The sequence below is a fragment of the Echeneis naucrates genome, chromosome 8 (genome assembly GCF_900963305.1).
Source record: "Echeneis naucrates chromosome 8, fEcheNa1.1, whole genome shotgun sequence".
Lineage (NCBI taxonomy): Eukaryota > Metazoa > Chordata > Actinopteri > Carangiformes > Echeneidae > Echeneis > Echeneis naucrates.
This window is the reverse complement of record NC_042518.1, coordinates 9,937,740-9,956,266: the sequence shown is the minus strand read 5'-3', so window position 1 is coordinate 9,956,266 and position 18,527 is coordinate 9,937,740. Positions and strand designations below refer to the sequence as shown.

At 42.3% G+C, this 18,527-nt stretch overlaps 1 protein-coding gene across 1 annotated transcript; it reads right to left on the bottom strand.

Annotated features, from left to right (window-relative positions):
* Nucleotides 1–1,901: 1,901 nt before the first annotated feature.
* Nucleotides 1,902–16,810, bottom strand: ppap2d (phosphatidic acid phosphatase type 2D). Its single transcript, XM_029508706.1, has 6 exons — nucleotides 16,303–16,810; nucleotides 6,099–6,256; nucleotides 5,668–5,954; nucleotides 5,466–5,523; nucleotides 3,734–3,910; nucleotides 1,902–3,509 (listed from the first exon to the last, which is right to left on the bottom strand). Exons 1-6 carry the CDS (start codon nucleotides 16,508–16,510, stop codon nucleotides 3,405–3,407), a joined length of 993 nt encoding a protein of 330 aa, XP_029364566.1. The 5' UTR covers nucleotides 16,511–16,810; the 3' UTR covers nucleotides 1,902–3,404.
* Between the last annotated feature and the right edge of the window lie 1,717 nt (nucleotides 16,811–18,527).

Sequence of the window (18,527 nt, the reverse complement as noted above, 5' to 3'; positions counted from 1 at the left end):
GGCTTGGCACATCCTGATCCCTGAGGAGCAGAGACACAAGAAAGGGGAAGCAAGAGTATTTATCTCACCAGGAACATGCAAGTTAATGCTTTTCCCAGACTCGTATCAGGATACAATGTGCCCAGTTGCAGTCCTAATAGCTGCAGCCAGCGCATTCGCTGACTGTCATTACTATGGGAGATTTAGAAATATGCATAGTGGCAAGGCTGGGGGAGCGGGCCTGAACTTGAGCATACTAAAGAGCCCATTAATCCTTTTTAATTCTATTAAAAATTGGACTACAGCTGGATAAGAGGCCAGACGAGTTGCAGAGACTACATCTATAATGCCTGGAGACCCACAGTGAAAAGCTCTTACTTAAGAAAAAAATTCATATGCAAAGAAATTTCCTCTCACAGTTGAATCAATTTACAGCCTTAAGCAGCTTTTACTTGGTAGTAAACAAAGATAGGATGGGCTAAGTGAGGGCTATGGAAATGTACAATTTACAACTCCTTAAAAAAAAAAGCTAGTTCATCACTCCAAATCGAGTTCAGTTAAGCTGCAAATACCTTGATGATTTTATCAACGTGAGACGAAAAAGATGCATGATACATACGTCCTTTCCTCGCTCACAGAGAGATATGCAGGTGAGCTACGTGCCCTCTGAGGCGCAGTTATCTGTGTTTGGATCAGCACTCCCCCTTGCTATTTTTAAACCTGTCCAATTTCACCCAAAATAAATAAATAAATAAATAAATTAAAAATCATCTTATCAGAGAATTCCCCCTAAGAATGAGTAAGATAGAGAAAACAGTTTGGCTTTCTCTTACTGTGAAGCATGTAGGCAGTAATGGCTCTCACCTGTTACTATAAGGGTTCAACAGCCCCCCCTTAAGTTCTAAATGACCACAGTGTCAGACTATTGTTCTTACAATATGCTTAGTCTAAGCAGTGTAAATTGTGAGGGCCTTGTGCCCGGACCTCTGTAATCTGAGTCCAAAGAATCTGCCTCTGCTTGTCAAATGCAATTCATTTTCATTAAGGCCAAAGGGTTAGCGAGGAGGACGCCAGTCAGAGTGTAAACAAGATGTCATGTTCGACAGGGTATGTAATCTCAGCTCAGTGGAGCAGCCTATGTCTCGCTGGGCACAGTCACACACACCTAAACATGAGACAATAACAAGGAGTGAAGCAGATACAGATTGACAAGAACCTGTCACACAAGCAGAGACATCTACAATTCTGTGAAATGAAATGTCTCTCCCTAGTTACAGTGTTATGAAACAAAACAGGCCTGAAAACCGTGATCACATTCCTTCCCACCCCGACGCCCCACGCCCATCACCCTCACTCTCCCCAATCTACCGCCCCATCTGTTCTGCCAACTGCTCCATTACTCCTTCCCTTCATTACTGGACTACTTTTCCTCCTTGTCTTTCTCCCTTACCTCAGCATTATGAACACACCCATTACTGCGGCTCTCCTCTCTCTCTCTCTCTCTCTCGCTCTCTCTCTCTGTAGGATATTGGCTGTTTTTATTCTCCTCCCTCAGCCTTGATGTAGAGAGGGGAAGAAAAGAAATGAAAGAAAATACCTCAGACGGCCCGACCTGTATCTTTCTAAGCATCTCCATGGCAGCATGACCCTCTGAAGCAGCCCATCATGCTCCACTGCACTTGAAAAGGACTGAGAGTGGAGAAGGGAGGAAGATTGCAAAGGGGAGAGAGAGAGGGGGAGAGAGAGGCGTAATGTAAGAAACTCAGAGCGCACTGTCGTTGAGGCTTCCAAACCGAAGAGGTTAAGTCACTTAGTCCACTGTTTGCATTTTGTTTGGCACATATTTTCTTACCACCAAACAGAATCTAGTATCCTATTTACAAATCAATGAATAGACAAAAGAAGAGGTTAAAACATTCAACATTCATTTTATTGGTTTGGTTTTTTGATTACAGTGGTTATTTCTGCCTTTCTGGCATTCACAGACAACATAAACATTACAATAACTGGGAACACAAAAAATATAGCTTTCTGATAATATCTGTGGCTCAGTCTAGTAGTTACAACAGATACAATAGTCTCCGTACCTGATCAACACAAATGTAAATACAAACATAAACATGTAAAAACTGTCCAAAACTGGAACTAATACTTTTGAAATTCTGTGTAGTTTATAAAATGGCATACCTATTTACATTCAATTTGAATAATTATAATTTCAAGAAAAAAACAAACAAATATACTGTATGAGTCTGGCGTTAACAAAAATAAACACTGATTATTTAAACGTGACAAAATATATAATATTGATTATAATTAGAAGGTTCCATTATGTACGTTCAAGTGCTATTATCAAAGATGCACAGGAGAGCCATTGGGGTAACACAACCACATCAGCTCTCCTGTTAGAGTGGCATAAATCTAGGTGCAGGTCAGAGATTGGAGTCCAGGCGCCAGAGTCAAAGGTTATTGAATTCAGTCAAACCTCGACCTCTGAGACACAGTCAAAGTGGTTAGTACAGAAAAGTGGCAGTAAAAGTGGGAGAGGAAGCTAACCTGATTCCTCCCTGTCACTACCGTGGCTACTCAAAAAACAAAAAAGAAGTTACATTATATTTTCTTTGCTTACATGTAGGTTATGGTTTAGTAATGATGTCTGAGATGTCTGGCAGATTGATTCGATTAGATTTGTTCATCAGGCCACTGAAGGTAAAAACGGTTAGAAGTTGAAGCCAGTGCTTGTTCCTTATCGCTGCCAGTCCTGACACTTTGTACAGGGCTGTCTTTACATCTGAGGTCTGATGGTGTCAGTTCACAGCAGCTTGGTAATGTCTTCCAAGCTGAGCAGAGGATGAATAACAAAGAGGAGGCAGGGGTCTTCTCTTCATTCACCACAGACCAAAGAGCGAGCAGTTCTGCTTTGAAAGCGAACCAAATGCACTGACCAAATGCCTCCATCACAGGGAAAGGGAAAAGTGAAAACAAGTTCAAACTGGCAACTATCAACATTAGCAGCTTCTAAATATCCACTTGTAAAATAGACTTTTACAAATTATTTAATATACAGATATATATATCTAAATATATATATCACTCCCTCTCTCTCTCGCTGTGGACATATATAGATATATGTATATATTGCTATTCAGTCCTTTTCACTGGACGGGTTTGACTCACAGTTATATGTGCTTCTTGTGTTTCACTTGTGTGATTGTGTTAGATTACTGTGTATGCGTGTTGTGTTTGTGTGGCAGTATGCCCAATAGAGCAATCGTGCAGACTTTCAATTGTGTCCCTCTCTTTGAATAATTCCCTTTCTTAAAAACTCCCTCTCTCCTCTCTCTGCAGCTCACCTATGCTATCTGACATTCTCTCTGTCTTTCTCCCACTTATCGTCTGCTTCCCGGAATGATTGCATGTGCTTGCTAACAGACGGTCTGCTGGCTGGACAGTGGACTCTCCAGGGACATACTTGTGGGAGACAGGTCTGGACGGGTGCAGGGCTTAAACATGGAGGAGATGTAGAAGGCCTGCAGGCACAGACACGAAACATGTCAGGAAATATATGCAGACCACACACACTGTCAATCACCCACTGTTTATAAACACCAAGGAGATCGGGGTGGGGGAAATGAAGGACACGGCCTATTGTTTAAGCTAACTCAGTCAACAGAGAGCAGAGAGTAACAAATCCTGTGAAGACAGAGATAACTGTTGTTCAAGACTATTTAGACATCAGTGATTTTCAACATACCACCCAGTAAGCAGTGAGCCCTCCTTGGATGAAGCCTGTAAGGACATCGGTGGGGTGGTGGCGGTAGTCAGAGATGCGGCTCAAGCCGGTGTAGATGGCGATCATCACCAAGAGGAATTGTATTAGAGGCCGCAACAGCCGAGCCCCTCGCCACGACAACCGTGCCTGCAAGTAAAACTGCAGAGAGAGTAAAAAAATACTATTTAATGTCAGTTACTTTATATATACTACAGAGAAGTGAATATAAACACAAGCAGAGCCCTTTCAGGAAGCATAGAGCATCGACTTGGCCTGCTGTTCAGAGGGGGAAGAGAACTCTAGCATGGGTTCATTATCACTGCCTAAACCTAATTTCCTTCTTTTGCTGATCCTTGTGTCCTGCATCAGTGCAACAGTTCAGGATGGATGTTTGTGTCAGTAAATCATCGGAGCACAGTGTGAGCATAATGCAGATGCAGCACTCTCTTTATGAGGTAGCTAAATGTCTGTCCGGACCCGTCAACCACAGGGGAGCACACGGCCTACATTCCTGCACTGAAGTCGACCCTCACCAAGTTCCTCTCTTCCTCTCTTATCCCAACTGAGAGCAGGTGTCACTGTACCTGCCTCACAGTCAAGCAGCTGGCCTCGATGCGGGTGGCATGTAGCTACAGGTCTGACACATTCCCTCCATGTTGTCTACAGTCTACTAAAACACCAGCTAGCAGGAAAGACTGTATCTTTTATCTTTGTGCCAGCTGTATGTGTGGAAAAAACAATGAACAAACACTGTTTTGTTTTTTATTTTTTTTTTACCTTTAGATCTGGTCCCTTTTAATTCTCTTATTTAGTCTTCCCCTACTCATCCTTGTCTAACTCTCTCAGAGAGGAGCTGCTTTTTATTTAGACGTCTACAGTGCACAAGTGCATATAGGAGAGGGGGCGATTTTCTTTACTCATCCTTTTTTTCCATGGTACCATCTTCAATTAATTTTAGCCAAACAGGCTAAAATATTGTCACTGAAAGCTTTAATGTATGGGTTAATGAGGGAAAATAACTGAGAGAAACGAACGTTGTATGGGACATAATGTGCTTTTGTCTCCCTCTAACTGTCATTTCTTGTTACACAATGCGCCCATGACTATTGGGCAGTGTGTGTGAGAGAGAGAGAAAAGATGAAGAGGTGGGGGGGGTTGGTGGTGGAGTTTAGAGGGTGTCTATTGCTGAAAGAAGCCTGTCGATCTCTCAGCAGGCATATTCAGCCCTCCAACCCCCACCCCCTCCTCTAAATGACCCACAACAAGGCTTCCACTGTCTGCGTAGTCTCTTCATCTATTCATGGTTCCTACGGAAAATGTTCTCCCTCATTCTCTGACACCACCGCTCCCCACCACCACCCCCCTCTCTGTCTCAACAGCTCTTTCAGTTTGAAGCAGGAGGCATTTCGAGCACTATGGCTTTCACAATCTCCTTCCTCTGATCACAAAATGTGAACATACAGATCAGCATGTCTTGATGTGTGCTTGGGTATGCTTAATTATCTTATTTAGTTAATAGTACAGTGTTTGTCCTTTATGGGATTATATATTCTCTTGTGAAAAAAATAAATAAGAGCTGCAATATTCAATATTATCACACTGTAAACCCAGAAGCAAATGCTGTAAAGTGTACAATACAAGCTCAGGTGAATTTGAAGGTCACATTCCAGGCGTGTGTGTGTGTGTGTGTGTGTGTGTGGTAGGGATGACTTACTGCCAGATAGAGCATGGTGTACATCGCGAAGGAAGCATGGCCAGAAAAAAAAGACTTTCTGAAAGAGAAGATCAGTAAAATATCCCTTTGGTTACATATTTATAAAATGATTCAAGCTACAGTTCACCCCACCCTAAGCACACGCACACCACAGACCACCAAATAATTTCTGGGCAAAATCACTCATGCGCACACTACACACCTTGCCTCCTCCACCATCTTCTGATTAGTCTGCCTGCATTGGACTTGTGACACATACGTCCCTGGAGTGCAGTTGATGGACGCATACGTGATTTCGCAGACAGACAAGAAGTTGGGTCGCAGACGTCCCACACTTAGTTTGGCCATATTGGTGAGAGATTGACCCACACAGCAACCAAACAGGAAGCTTCCCAGCTCCTTGTACAGACATGACACATAGTGGTTTCGAACAAAAGCCCGTGAGTGTACACCTCGGAAACGCACCCGGTGGCATTCAACCAGTGCAATCTGAGAAAGACGAGAGAAAAAGAAATCACAGCTGTACAATTACAAAGAGGCTATTTTTATTAGAATAACATTTTTATTTAACTACACTATATAAAAGTGATGGCAACTTACAGTGTTTATGTTCAGCAGGTTTCACTAGCTTACCGTTAAGCCAGTGATGGCTATACCACCAGCAATGAGCAGGCTGTCAGGGATGGCCTCTCTCTCCACGTAGGGATAGGTGATGCTGGAGTCTCCGCAGAAAAAGCCTCGTTCATATGGAGTCACTGCCCTCAACTCACAGGCAAAGAATGGGATGGAGGCTGATGAAATGTAGGAGGGGAGGCAAGACAAAAAACAAAAGATGACTTAATGAATGTCTGTGAGCATGAGTGTGTGTGTAACAAGGATCACAGGACAGAAAGATAGTGAGATAGTTGGTACCCCTGACTAATATAAAGGGAGCCTTCTCTTGTGTTACACGAGAAAGGCATGGGATACAACACGACTCAAGAATTCCACACAAGATTGCCTCCTTCAGAGAAGCAAGGAGAAGGGGAGATTATTGACACCAGGGGAGAGAAAAACAAGGATGCCAGTGGAGAAAATGAAGATGAGGAAGGGGGAAAGAGATATTAGAGAGCATGCTAAATGGAGAATTTCAGTGTGCCAAAAGCAGACAGCATGGAGGAGGAGCAAGATAATGTTCAATTATAACTTTGAATGAGGTTTAATACAGTGAAAAACACTGACATTTAGTTTTAGTTTACTTTTAGTCCAAGTTACTGTCTGATCATTAACAACTGCTCTACATATGTGTTCACTACACTTCCTGGTTGGTCACTAATCTGGATCAGGTGAGTGGGGTCAAGGTCTGACTCGCTTGAGCAAACATACCCTGCAGCCTGGGGAAAGTTCACTGCGTATGAGCTGCATAACGTTTTAATGTTGGGAAAGTGAGAAAGGTTGCATGTATCCCCCAGAAACAATGATTAAACTGCATCTAATAACTAATAACAAAAAGGCCTGTGAATTTCTGACCAGGCTGCTCCAATCTTTTGTCCCTTATCACATATCCCCTTGTCACCCCATGGAATGCAGCAAGAACATTAGACTGATCATTAACCTCAGTGCCTCTCCCTGTCATCCCAGGCCTGCTTATTGGCTGGAACACACCCAGGCCAAAATGTTGCTGCTGCCAGACTACATGACTGAATCTTGCACAGGATGCACTCTCAAAATCAGGCCAAAAGGAATGGCATATAAATACACACCCAAACATGTACACAATGGCATTCAAACAATAACTTCATCTTTTTCATCAAACAAAGGACAGGATATGAGTACCTGACCAATGTAACTTTGTCCGCATTAACTTTGTCCCAGTTTTAGCTATTATTCTTTTTGTTTGTGATCAAAGCCAGTCATTTAGCTTCCTTGCACTGATAAAACTATCAGAACCGATTGCTGTGTCATTTCACAGACATAGTGTATATTAAAAGTGCGTGTTAGTGACCTCTCTGTTCAAAGTCATGCTGCCCTGACAGAAGGACAAAACACAGATAAAAGCCTTCCCACTTTGGCTTGCTTAGCCTAACCCAAGCCCATTTTAAAATTAATGGACTTGGGTTACAAAGCGAGGGAGGGAAACACGTTGCTGGCAGATAACAGAGGCTGTGACGCCAATAAAGAGAGAGCGAGAGATAGGAAACACTTCTCATCTGACCCACATCTCTTTCTCGTCTTGATCTGCTGCCACATTTCCAGGCACCTCCTCCTATACACACACCTGCAGAGACTCAGTGCAGTTACGCACTGATGTACGTCAAAATGACATACAATCCACATACAGGTGACACCCATCGGTGTTGTGTTCCATAATACTGAAACATGTACTTAATAGTAGGTACAATTACATTACATGACTTTAGGAGCAGTAACTTTATAGAAAACAGAAAATACAGTTTGTTTATATTTCCTTGGCTAGAGCCCAGTTTTCCTGTTTATTTAAAAAACAATTTCCAGTATGACTGTTTTCTGGATCATTTCTACCACCTGCACATATTTCACACCCATCTGTTAATCTCTAGTTCGTAATCCCTTTATCTGTGTGCATCATACCAAGAGACCTGCAGCGATATGGTTCATTCCTAGTTTAAAGTGAGTGGGTGTCGGGGGTTTTTTTCCATTTAGTTAAAATAGGCATTTTAAACATCTTTCAAAAGACAAAAATTACCAGTATGAATTGGGGACCTGTGGTGGGGACCTGTGGAATATTACCAAAGAAATACACCGACAATATAATCACTGATAATTCTTAATGCACAATAATTAATTCTCATCGCACATTTTTCCCCCACCTTTAAAAAGCAAACAATTTATGATGACTTTGCTTTGTAAGCCCTGCTTTATTTTTTTGCGATGTTTTTTTTAGAAATATTTGTCTGTTTTTCATATTAAATACAGCGTTTGACATTTATCATTTATTAAACAATATAATATATATTATGGGGTAAAACCTTTGTTACTTCAACTAGAAACAGAAATCTTTTTTTGCTTTCCATACCAGCCATTAGCAGATTTACTTTGTGCCCTCACGAGAATTGACGATATGGCCAGGCCTCTCTCAATAATCAATATTTTGCTGCGTTGACAGAGTGGTAATGGACATTAACAATCTGAGCTACAGTAGGAACATGGGCTTCTTGAGGGATCATTTTCGATTCATACAGTGGTCAAGTGGGAATAATGGATCGCTGAGCCAGTTAGCAGCAGATTTTATTACTTCAGGTCTGCCTGTATCCATTTTGCATGCAAACATGCAAGTTCATGCACACACAGCACCAAAGAATCATAGGTTACTCCAGATGAGCAAAGCTGTTTACAAAGTTTCTCAATAAAATAAATCCACCAAATGTACCTTAACATCAGTAGTAAGTGGAATGGAAATTCTCAGTGTCGTATAAAAAAATGAAATATGAAGCACACACAGAATTATTGAGTATCTACATAATCCTATACATGTTACAAGCTCCTGTGTCACACTAGGCCTCTGTGCTTTACAACTACATTAAAAAAGTTTTCACAACAAGACAAAAACACTCCAGAGACCCTCACTTCATCTGTCAGGCAGCTGTGAAGAAACCTCTGCACCTGGCCAAGACATGCTGAAAAGAGAGCATGGCCAGGAAGGCCTGTGAGGGGACCCAAAAGGAGGTGGAGGAGTGGGTCGGCTCCCACAGCAAGGCCAAAATGTGCTGCTGGCTGGGCCTGACACTCAAAGCAGGAATGCTTTCAAATAGTCAAAAGGGACAGAAAGAAAGGAGGAGGGGGGAGAAAAGAGGGAGGGAAGAAGGAGAAGAGGAGGAATGAGAGCAGTGGGGATATGTGCCTCACTCTGAGAAACTTTTCTGGTTCCAATTTACACATCTATGACCACAGCCCAGAATGAGCTCACTGTGAGAGGAGAATAACAACAACCAAAAGCAATATATATATATATATATATATATATAAACAACTATGGAGAAAGTGATTAAAGACAGTGTAAACAAAACAGGGTCAATGGTAATTATTCACTGACACATTTTAAGGTCATGTTGTTGCTCATCTGCTGATCAATATATCAAGGGAAAGTAGGCCAAAAATGCATGGCCAAAAGGCAAGACATTTGACAGATAGGGTGAGGGCAACAACTGTAGGGTGAGAGAAAACCGGAATGATGGAACCGAGAGAGATGCTGCAAGGATTTCTCTATGGGGAACAGCAGACAGAAGCGATTAGTGGTGGTTCTGGAATGTGAGGGTCAGAGATCTGGGCTCTGCTGGGACCCGCTCTGTAAACACAACCCTGCCTCAACCAGCAGAATACCCCCAAATACACATACAGACTCAACACATTCACATACACATAAAAACCACACTTGGATGCAAACATACCAAACCCACAGGCACACAGACTAACAGACAACCAAACAAACCACAAAAGCCCCACTTGCACCTTAAAAAAAAAAAAAAACAAAACAAAATACCAACCAACCAAATTAACCACACCAGAGCCAGAAAACCACATAAAATCAGGTGATACTGGAGACAGTAACAGGGAAAAACAACCCTTTCACTATCACAGGCCTATGTAAACTCCTGGGGATGCTGCTGCTTTAGAACAAATAATAAGTGCATCTTAATAGATTATCATGACGCACAGCCTAAAGCTACATGTAAGCCACAGCAAGGCCCATGTGTGTCATCATATCCGGTAATATCTGACCGTACAGGCCTCTTTCTACATTTGCCCTTTGATAGGATATGATTAGTGACCTTTTAACACAGATCCATCTGGCCAGCAGCTTATACTGGGCTGGGCCTGAGCTGTGAAACCAGCTTACTATAGCACCCTTCAGGGGTGGTCCACCCTTGCTGGGCCTCACAGCAGCTTGCGTGTGCCAGTGTTTCCCAACAAAACTTTAAGCTGCTTGTTTACTTTCAAGTCAACCTTGCTAAAAAAATAATAAGAAAGTGAAGTGAAATGTAAAGTGTTGTAATTTGAAACCTAATAATCCCAGGTAACAATCCTGCCTAACATGCTCATAAACAGTGGCCTGCAGCAGGGCTGAGGAGGCTTGCATGATTACTAGGAGAATAATGGCTTTAACTGCACAGGACCATCTCCATAATGAGCCATGCTCTTTCATCTTAACACTATTCAGTTGGACTCTGGGCACATTAAGGACCTGGCCTTTTGCATTTCAGCTGATATGAGGCAGTCCATGAACTGAGACTGTGCACCATCACACAAACTGTGACATGCATACACTACTGTCGGGTAGGTAACACTTTAACAGGCAGTTAAGTCATCTGCAGCAAGGCTGTGATTATGATCGGCAACCACAAACTGCCAAAAACCCAATTATTAAGTACAGTGAGTGTGTGTGTGAGAGTCCTAGAAGGTGGCTCATCCTGTTCTGCCTTGGTGGCCAAATCCAGATTGTGGAGAGGTGGATTCAGGGTGAATGGCACCCCCCTGCACTGACACACACCCATTTCTTTTCCCATCATTTGCTGGGTTGTTGTTCTGAGACTGATCTGTTTTGTCTACCCTGATGGCAATACAAAGAGATTAATCAGTGAAGAACAAAGAGGGACTGAGGAGCCACAGCAGCTCTGGATCTTTGTTAAGCATCTGCTATCATCAGCATCTGCTGCAGCTGGACTCCGTACAGCCTCCTCTCAAAGACAACTGCTGATTCATTTATAATGGCACATTACCATTTCACCCCCACGCCCAGCCACAAAACACAACTTCATAAGCAATAGCAGTATTTAGATAAAATCAGATTTAATAGATTCAAGCTCATAAGGTTTGTTCTATTTTTAAAGGCATGCGTTGCATGCATCCACCTCATTGCACTTGGAAAAACACGGGTTCACTGTGAGACAGCTGAAAGTACTTCGATTTTAAAAGGCTAATATTTAATGAAAATTTTTGATGCGCAAAATCGACAAACTCAACAGGAGCAAAAAAGTGCACGGGAAGTACAATATTAAGTGCTTTTGCTTCACCTTCCACCAATGCACCGTGAGAGGTCTTGCTTGGCCCTTCCACTGTTACTGTTGCAGCTGGCCAGTGGAGACATGCCTCCCACAGCTGCTTCTGTTCTCTCCACACTTCACTGACCTGTTTCCTGGAGCTCAGCTCTGGAGTTCAGGGCATGAGTGGTGAGGTCTAACGGGGGCTGTCTGTCTGCCTGTCTGATTCAGCGGTAATATAAAGGCCCCACCACCACGGTATGTACCTTGACAACTTTAAAGGGGCTCTCTGGTGGTTTTTGTGGAGAGGAGGTAAAGGTGTGCTCAGTGAGGTGAGGGCAGCAAGAGTCTGCAATGTGGGAATTATGGGGGGGTTGTGGTGTAGCCTGCAGGGAAGGTGTCCAGCATGGAGCGGCCTGATTGTGCTCTTATTGCATGCATGGAAAGAGCTGAGGGCTGCATGGCTGTTTTGGTTTGGTTAGAAGAATATGCATTTGGAGCAACTTCAGAGACAAACTTCAGGGAATGAAGGGAGTAAAGACTCCAGCAGGTGAGATGTGACACAATGATAAACTGTCCCTGGTGATGTATAACACCCCCATGGTGCAACGAGGTGTGTCTAAGTCCTCAAAAATAGGAAAAGAACGAGTCATTAGTTTTGACAGACGCAAATGCAGGGCTGCGGGCTGTATTCAGATACAGGTACAATACCTGTAAGGCTCTCCAGGCCCATTCTAGCTAATGAGCACTGAGGATTAGAGAGCTCCACACATCTTTATTCACTCATTACAGCTAATACCTACGGACTACCCCGGGCACTTATGGAACCGTCATCGAGGAAAATATTGCAGCTGTCTCATTAAAAGTTAATTTCAAGCTATTTGCTGTCTGAACTTTTCCTGTGCTTCTCTGACTAATACTTCCTCACTGAGACAAGAACAGACAGCTGTAGATAAGGTCCTTCAGGAGCCCCTGGGTCTGACATCTGACCTCTACTGTAGACCCTCGTTGCCTTCTCTCCTTCCATGCCTCACTCTTCACTCAATCCCCCTGGTGCTTGCTGACTCAGGCTCTCACTTGCCCCTCGGCCCAGGGGCAAATGAAACATCTTTAAGGCCTGAGCTGACTTCAGTGTGGTAATGGGTGAAAGAAGACATATTGACCGCCAAGGTTAGTGAATGGAGCCATGTCGGCTGCCTAATGAAGGCCACGGCTAATAAATTCATGAACTTTTGTAGTGCTTTCAAAAGGGAGGGAAATCCATTAGTGCACTAGCAACAGAGAGTAAGCAAGATCACTTCTTCCACTAACCAATGATATGACAGAGCCATTCTAATGGCTCTCCATCTGTCAGCCACAGAGTGACGCCAATGAGCCTCATAACTTTATGTGTGTTTCATCATGAAGTAAAATGCACAGCAAAACAGCACCGGTGAATATGACAACAAACAGCATGCACATGGCAGCTGTAGTAGGGCGTCTGCAGTTGCTTTCGCAATGAATCACATACACAAATACCCACACCCACACTTTTCCTCATAGGCACGCACATACACATCCACATTCATAATTCAATATTCCTGGCCTTGTACACATCAACATGCAGTGACGTGTCGGCCTCTTGCTTCCTCACTCACTTGGCAGCTTTCTCTGCCAAATAACACAACCAGGAATACTACATACATAAACCTGCTGCCCTCCTAAAGCAGACATAGACATAAAAGGCAGACACACTCACACACCTTGCTAAGTTGGCAGAACGCCGTTGGTCCCAAAATAGAGATGATCTGAAGAGAGACGGTGTAAAAAAGAAAGAGTAAAAAAGAAGAGATTCGCCTGAAAGATGGAAACTTTTCAGAATTCGTATCATTCAGGTAAATGCCTATCCTCTCGTCCTGGCATGCTGCTTCACGTCTAGAACAAAAAGGATATTCACACAACGGTGATCAACTGATTCTCGCTTTCTCTTTGTAGTAGGATCTAAAAACGAGTTCTCTTTATACTGTTGATTCAATCACTTTCTTATTTTATATAGCTAAATGTAAGGGATTTATCAACAGAGCAAATCCCTTTCCTCCAATATACTCTATATACACCTTATTCATATTAAGCATGAAATTATCTTACAATTACCCCCATAGGAGAAGGTCAAGCCTTGTGGCAATTGAAATGGTTCTCTAAGCCATGCAAGCTAATAGTAGGTGCTACTTCCAATCATTTACCAATTACTTCTAAGGAGGCAATAACTGTTTTTATTGGGGTGATGAAAGAGTATGGACCACCTGTGCAGGAGAGAAAGAGCAATGCAGTTTGGGAGGCCTGTCCCTGCCTGCCTGTTAGATATGACAAACACCCGACATCTCCTGACCTCTGCTTGGCTACACACTAAAACTTGGCTGCAGCCACAGGGCGCAGATTCCGTCAGCTCTGACACACAAGCAAACACTTGAACAGATCCAGACATCTGCATTCTGCAGCTTCCATAGAGCTTACTCGCAATCAGTCTCTGAAGCATCCATCATGTGCATGTCAGAACAGCCCTGTAAACAACACAGCCTTATTACTGAAATACAACATTAGACAAGCCAGTTACTGAGTGTGAGTATGAGCAAGTAATCTGAGTCAAAGCCTCATTTAATGACTTCAATATTCCAGCAATATTCCATTCAGCAGCCACATTTAAGTCCATTCATGATGCCAAAGCATACTCCATTCATGTCACCACCTAAAATTCGAAGACAACACTAACATTGAGGCAGTAAAAACCTCCCAAGCCTGAGGAATCCCTCTTCAGCTGATAACATAATGAGGATGGATGCTTCAGGGTGAAATTCCACAGTTACAGTGGTGAATGAGCCCCTTTGCAGATTGAATAAGGCTGGCGGGTCAACTGTCTGAGAGGCCATTTTTAAGTAAAATTGAGTTAGTCAGAGATAAAAGGTTTTAGTTAAATGAAGAGCCTCATTCATTTCCAATAAGTGGTGACATTCAGTGCCAAATAGCCACAGATGAGTCAGCATCAGGCCTCTGCTGATACTGTGATGGTTGTGAGATACTGTGAGATATACAAGAGGCAGCCACACAGCCAGGAATCTGACTTAAAAGCTAATACAATTATACATCATAGTGTATAGTATTTATGCTTTCATTTTAGTATTTTTTAAAAATGTTAACAGTTAACCATGTGTTGTTTATCTGGTAAGGTTGATGTTAGTCTTTTAAGATAACACTTTTGTTTGTTTCATCCTATTTTTGTTGGAGCAAATTGAAAGTAAATATGTCAAGAAAAAAATTGATTGTTAAAACTTCTTTAATCTTTTTTGAAAACTGAAAAAGTATTTTGCAGGGCTGTCTGTGTGTCAGAAACGTACTGATGAATCAAATAAAATGGGGACCTCTGGGACTGTTACATCACAAGCCATGAGTATACATTCCATTTCCATTCTATTTTACCAAAGTATCAAGTCACCAAGTGACCTGTAAAAACCCTCCAAACTCAATCTCAAATTTAAGAGGAGGGGTCAAGTCACGCAATTTAATAACAAAACAAATGGAGTGCCGTGCATGTGTGAGGAAGAGAACTGAAAATGACCATTTCCTCCATCGTGCTGACTGATGCTGCCAGCCACTTCCTACACACAACAATGCTGCTTAGGAGCATGCTGAACAAAGAGCTAATAGCATACCTGCAGGGTGAAGAATACAACAGTAATGGAACTAACTGCCTCACAGTGTTGGCTGTTGTTTGTTGGTAGGACTTTTTCCTAACCTTTAACTGCCAACAAGGCTGAGACCTGTCAGTCTGCCTAGACGGGCTCTACCGCTCTTGTGCTGTTGGTCCAAATAACCAGTCAGTCACACAACATCCACACTCCCTATCGTCATGTGAGATAACAACATGAAACTTACAAAATCATATTTTGAACACTTGTATCACTTCGCAACATTATTGGCAGTTTGGGATTGACTTCTATGAGTGATTTCTATGCATGAAAATGAATGAAATTGACCAGTTATTGGCCATTTTTATTATCTAGTTTTTATTATAATTATATATTATAGTTGACCTATTGTTGCCGTCGTTTTATCACCTGGCACTACATGCAGCTAACAGGAGTACTGGATAGTGCCACTGCAATGATGCAGTTGTTTAATCATTCAGTCGATTAAAAGAAAAAAAAATCCATTTTAGGTGTCGAGAATAAAATATATAAAAACAGAGGTGATGCATTACTTTGATATATATATATATATTTAGTATTATGTATTATCTTACAGTAGATTGACTGTGGCTTGAGTTGTTGTCCACATGTTTCCGCTTCTTCAGTGAGAAGTACCGCATCATGATGCAGTCAGAGAGCACGAGCACGCGACATACTTTTACTCGGAATTCCCACGTCCTTCTCCCGGGAACTTCGAGCGTTGCCATGGGAACAGGATAATTCCTGGGACACAGCAGCTCCTGCCCCCACGTGCACTTTTGAGACCCAACTGAAAGTTGTTGGGTTTTTTTTTTTGCCTCTTTGAACAGTTTCCATTTGACTTCTGGAAAAATGCTTTGCAGTTTCGTTTACTCCAACAAATCCCCATCCACAGCACCCCCCCCCCCCCCCTCTCTCTCTCCATACCCCCCCCCCCCAGTCTCCTAACGTCCTAATAACAAAGTCAGTCTGATGTTTGGTTCACACAGCAGCCAGTGTGTGCCCTTTAAAGTGATCTGTACATAATGTTATCCACTCAGCCAGCCTCTAATAGCACATCAGAAATGTTTGCCTGGGGTCTAATGAGATAAACATTTAAGTAAACATTTCAGTAAATAAATGATTATATTTTTTCCTTACCAACAAAAAGACATAATAAATCCAAGCCGACAAGCATCTTCTTCTTGGTGCAAAACGAGCTCTCCCCCTCAGTCTGGGTGAGGAAATGATTCCCGGCTCCGTTCTCCCTCCCCTCACCGGCTCCTCCGCTCTCAGCTAACCGCAGCTGGAGCTCCGCGTCCCGGGGGAGCGTGGTGCTGTGGGTGCCGGTGGAGTTGAACGTTTGCATGTCTTCAGCTGGGTAAGACACGAAGAACCTGTTTTAACGGACTGGAGGGGAGGGGGTAAGGTCGGTGTGTCCGCTGTGTCGCTGCTGTAGGTGATTTAAATCCCCAAAGTTTTCAGTCCGTCCTCCGTCGGTGCAACAAATCCATGTCAGAGGGTTTGACAGCAGCGGACCCCGGTCAGCCGCCCAGCAGAGCCGCCGGAGGAGCACACCTTACATTGGAAACAAGGAGCAAAGAAAGTAAAGTAAAAGGCCTCAGAATTAAAAAAAAAAAAAAAAAAAGCTTGGGCCAGCTGGTTATAGGAGAGCCGACGGAACAGCTCAGTGAGACCTCAGTTCAAAGTTGTGAGTGGGAGCGTGTTGTGTGTCCTCCAGTCCACCGTTCACATGAATGGGAAAACACGACTGTTGTGAAACCTTCAAAATAAAACTGCGCTGTTTTTTTTTTTAAAGGAAGAAGCAAGACGCCAACTTTGGTCTAAAATCGCCCTACTTCCGGTTTTATGTTGTTTGACTTGACGAAACGAGCTGCAAACCTGAAACCCTCAGTGGTAATAAGGGGAAGACTGGACCTCTCCACTGAGAGGTTTCCTGTCCCGCTCGTGAGATGTATTGTTTTTGTTTTTCTTCACACAAATTATACATAAAAGAGACAAAGAGGCATCTGTAACATCCATTTTCTACCAAGCGACTTGTGATGTAAAAATTCAAGTTGTCTACTTGTGGCTGAGCTTGACACTGCTTCATTTAGATTTCTTTTAATTTAAAGTATTATTATTATTATTATATGTGCCACTGGACTTGCAAAACTGGCCCGGCGAATAGATTTTTCCACTATATTGATTGTCCACTAGTGAAACGGACAGACAGCGATCAATGAAAAGCAATGTGAACATGTGATATAAACAGAGACACTCCGGAAACGTGTAAGGTTATTGGAGCCTGTGAAATGTTACCAATCAATCAATAAAGATGCCGTTTGTGTCTGACTGTTGTTTCATGTGTTGCCATCCTTGGGTTTTCAGAAGAGAGGTTTCCTGCCACCTGGTGTCAGGTGGCAGACACGCAGCTGCTTCCGTCCAAAACATCTCTCTCATTTCTTGGTATTTTGTTGTCCATCCATCCATCTTCTACCGAGTTTTCGTTTCCGGATCCCGAGGTTTATTTAGCTGTCTATTGCACAAAAACAATACTGTACTATGGGATTATAGTATCGATTAATCTGATAATTCTTAACTGATTGACTGATTGATTCGTCATTCTTGTAAGTAAATGTCTAAATATCCAACGAGGCAAAGAAAATATTCATATTTGAGAAGCTAAAACAAAAATGTTTTTGCTTTTTTTTTTGTTGTTGATCAGTATTGTTAAGAGATAATGTTCTTGTCAGGATAACTATTGATTACATAACCATTCAGCTCTAAATGTAACAACATATTTGCATGTTTCTTTCTTTCTTTGAGTAAGTCTGAATGGGTAAAGTTTAATTTTAAACTTGCGCTGCAAAAATGAGAAAAATGAATATTGGAATGAAGACACCGGGAAAGGAATTGACAACTGAAAATTGCTCTGGAAATACAAAATGGCACTCTATGGATTTTATTTTGTCATGCAGCTCAGGGTGGAGCCCACCATGAAGTAAAAACTTGAAGTCAGAAACACGTGGAGTTTCTACATTTCTGCATTCCTTGATTCACAGTTAATCAAACAAATCTAAGGTTCACTGTTTCCCTTGTCTGTAGCTTTCCTTTCATGTTTTATTTCCATATATCTCATTTTTCCCAGTTCTTGATTTTGCTTTGAAACTGAGAGAATCTAGATCAACATTTACAAATCAGATGAATGAGCAAAAGGAAAGTGATATCTATTGCAGGTCATTTTCTGTTTTACAGATTTTTATACATGTTTTCTTTTCCCATTGCACTTTTTAGACAGTAAAGTTAAATGTATACTAAAATCACCATGTGATGATATCAGATCATTTTGGGGGTTTTTTTTGGTTTTTTTCATCATTTTCCAT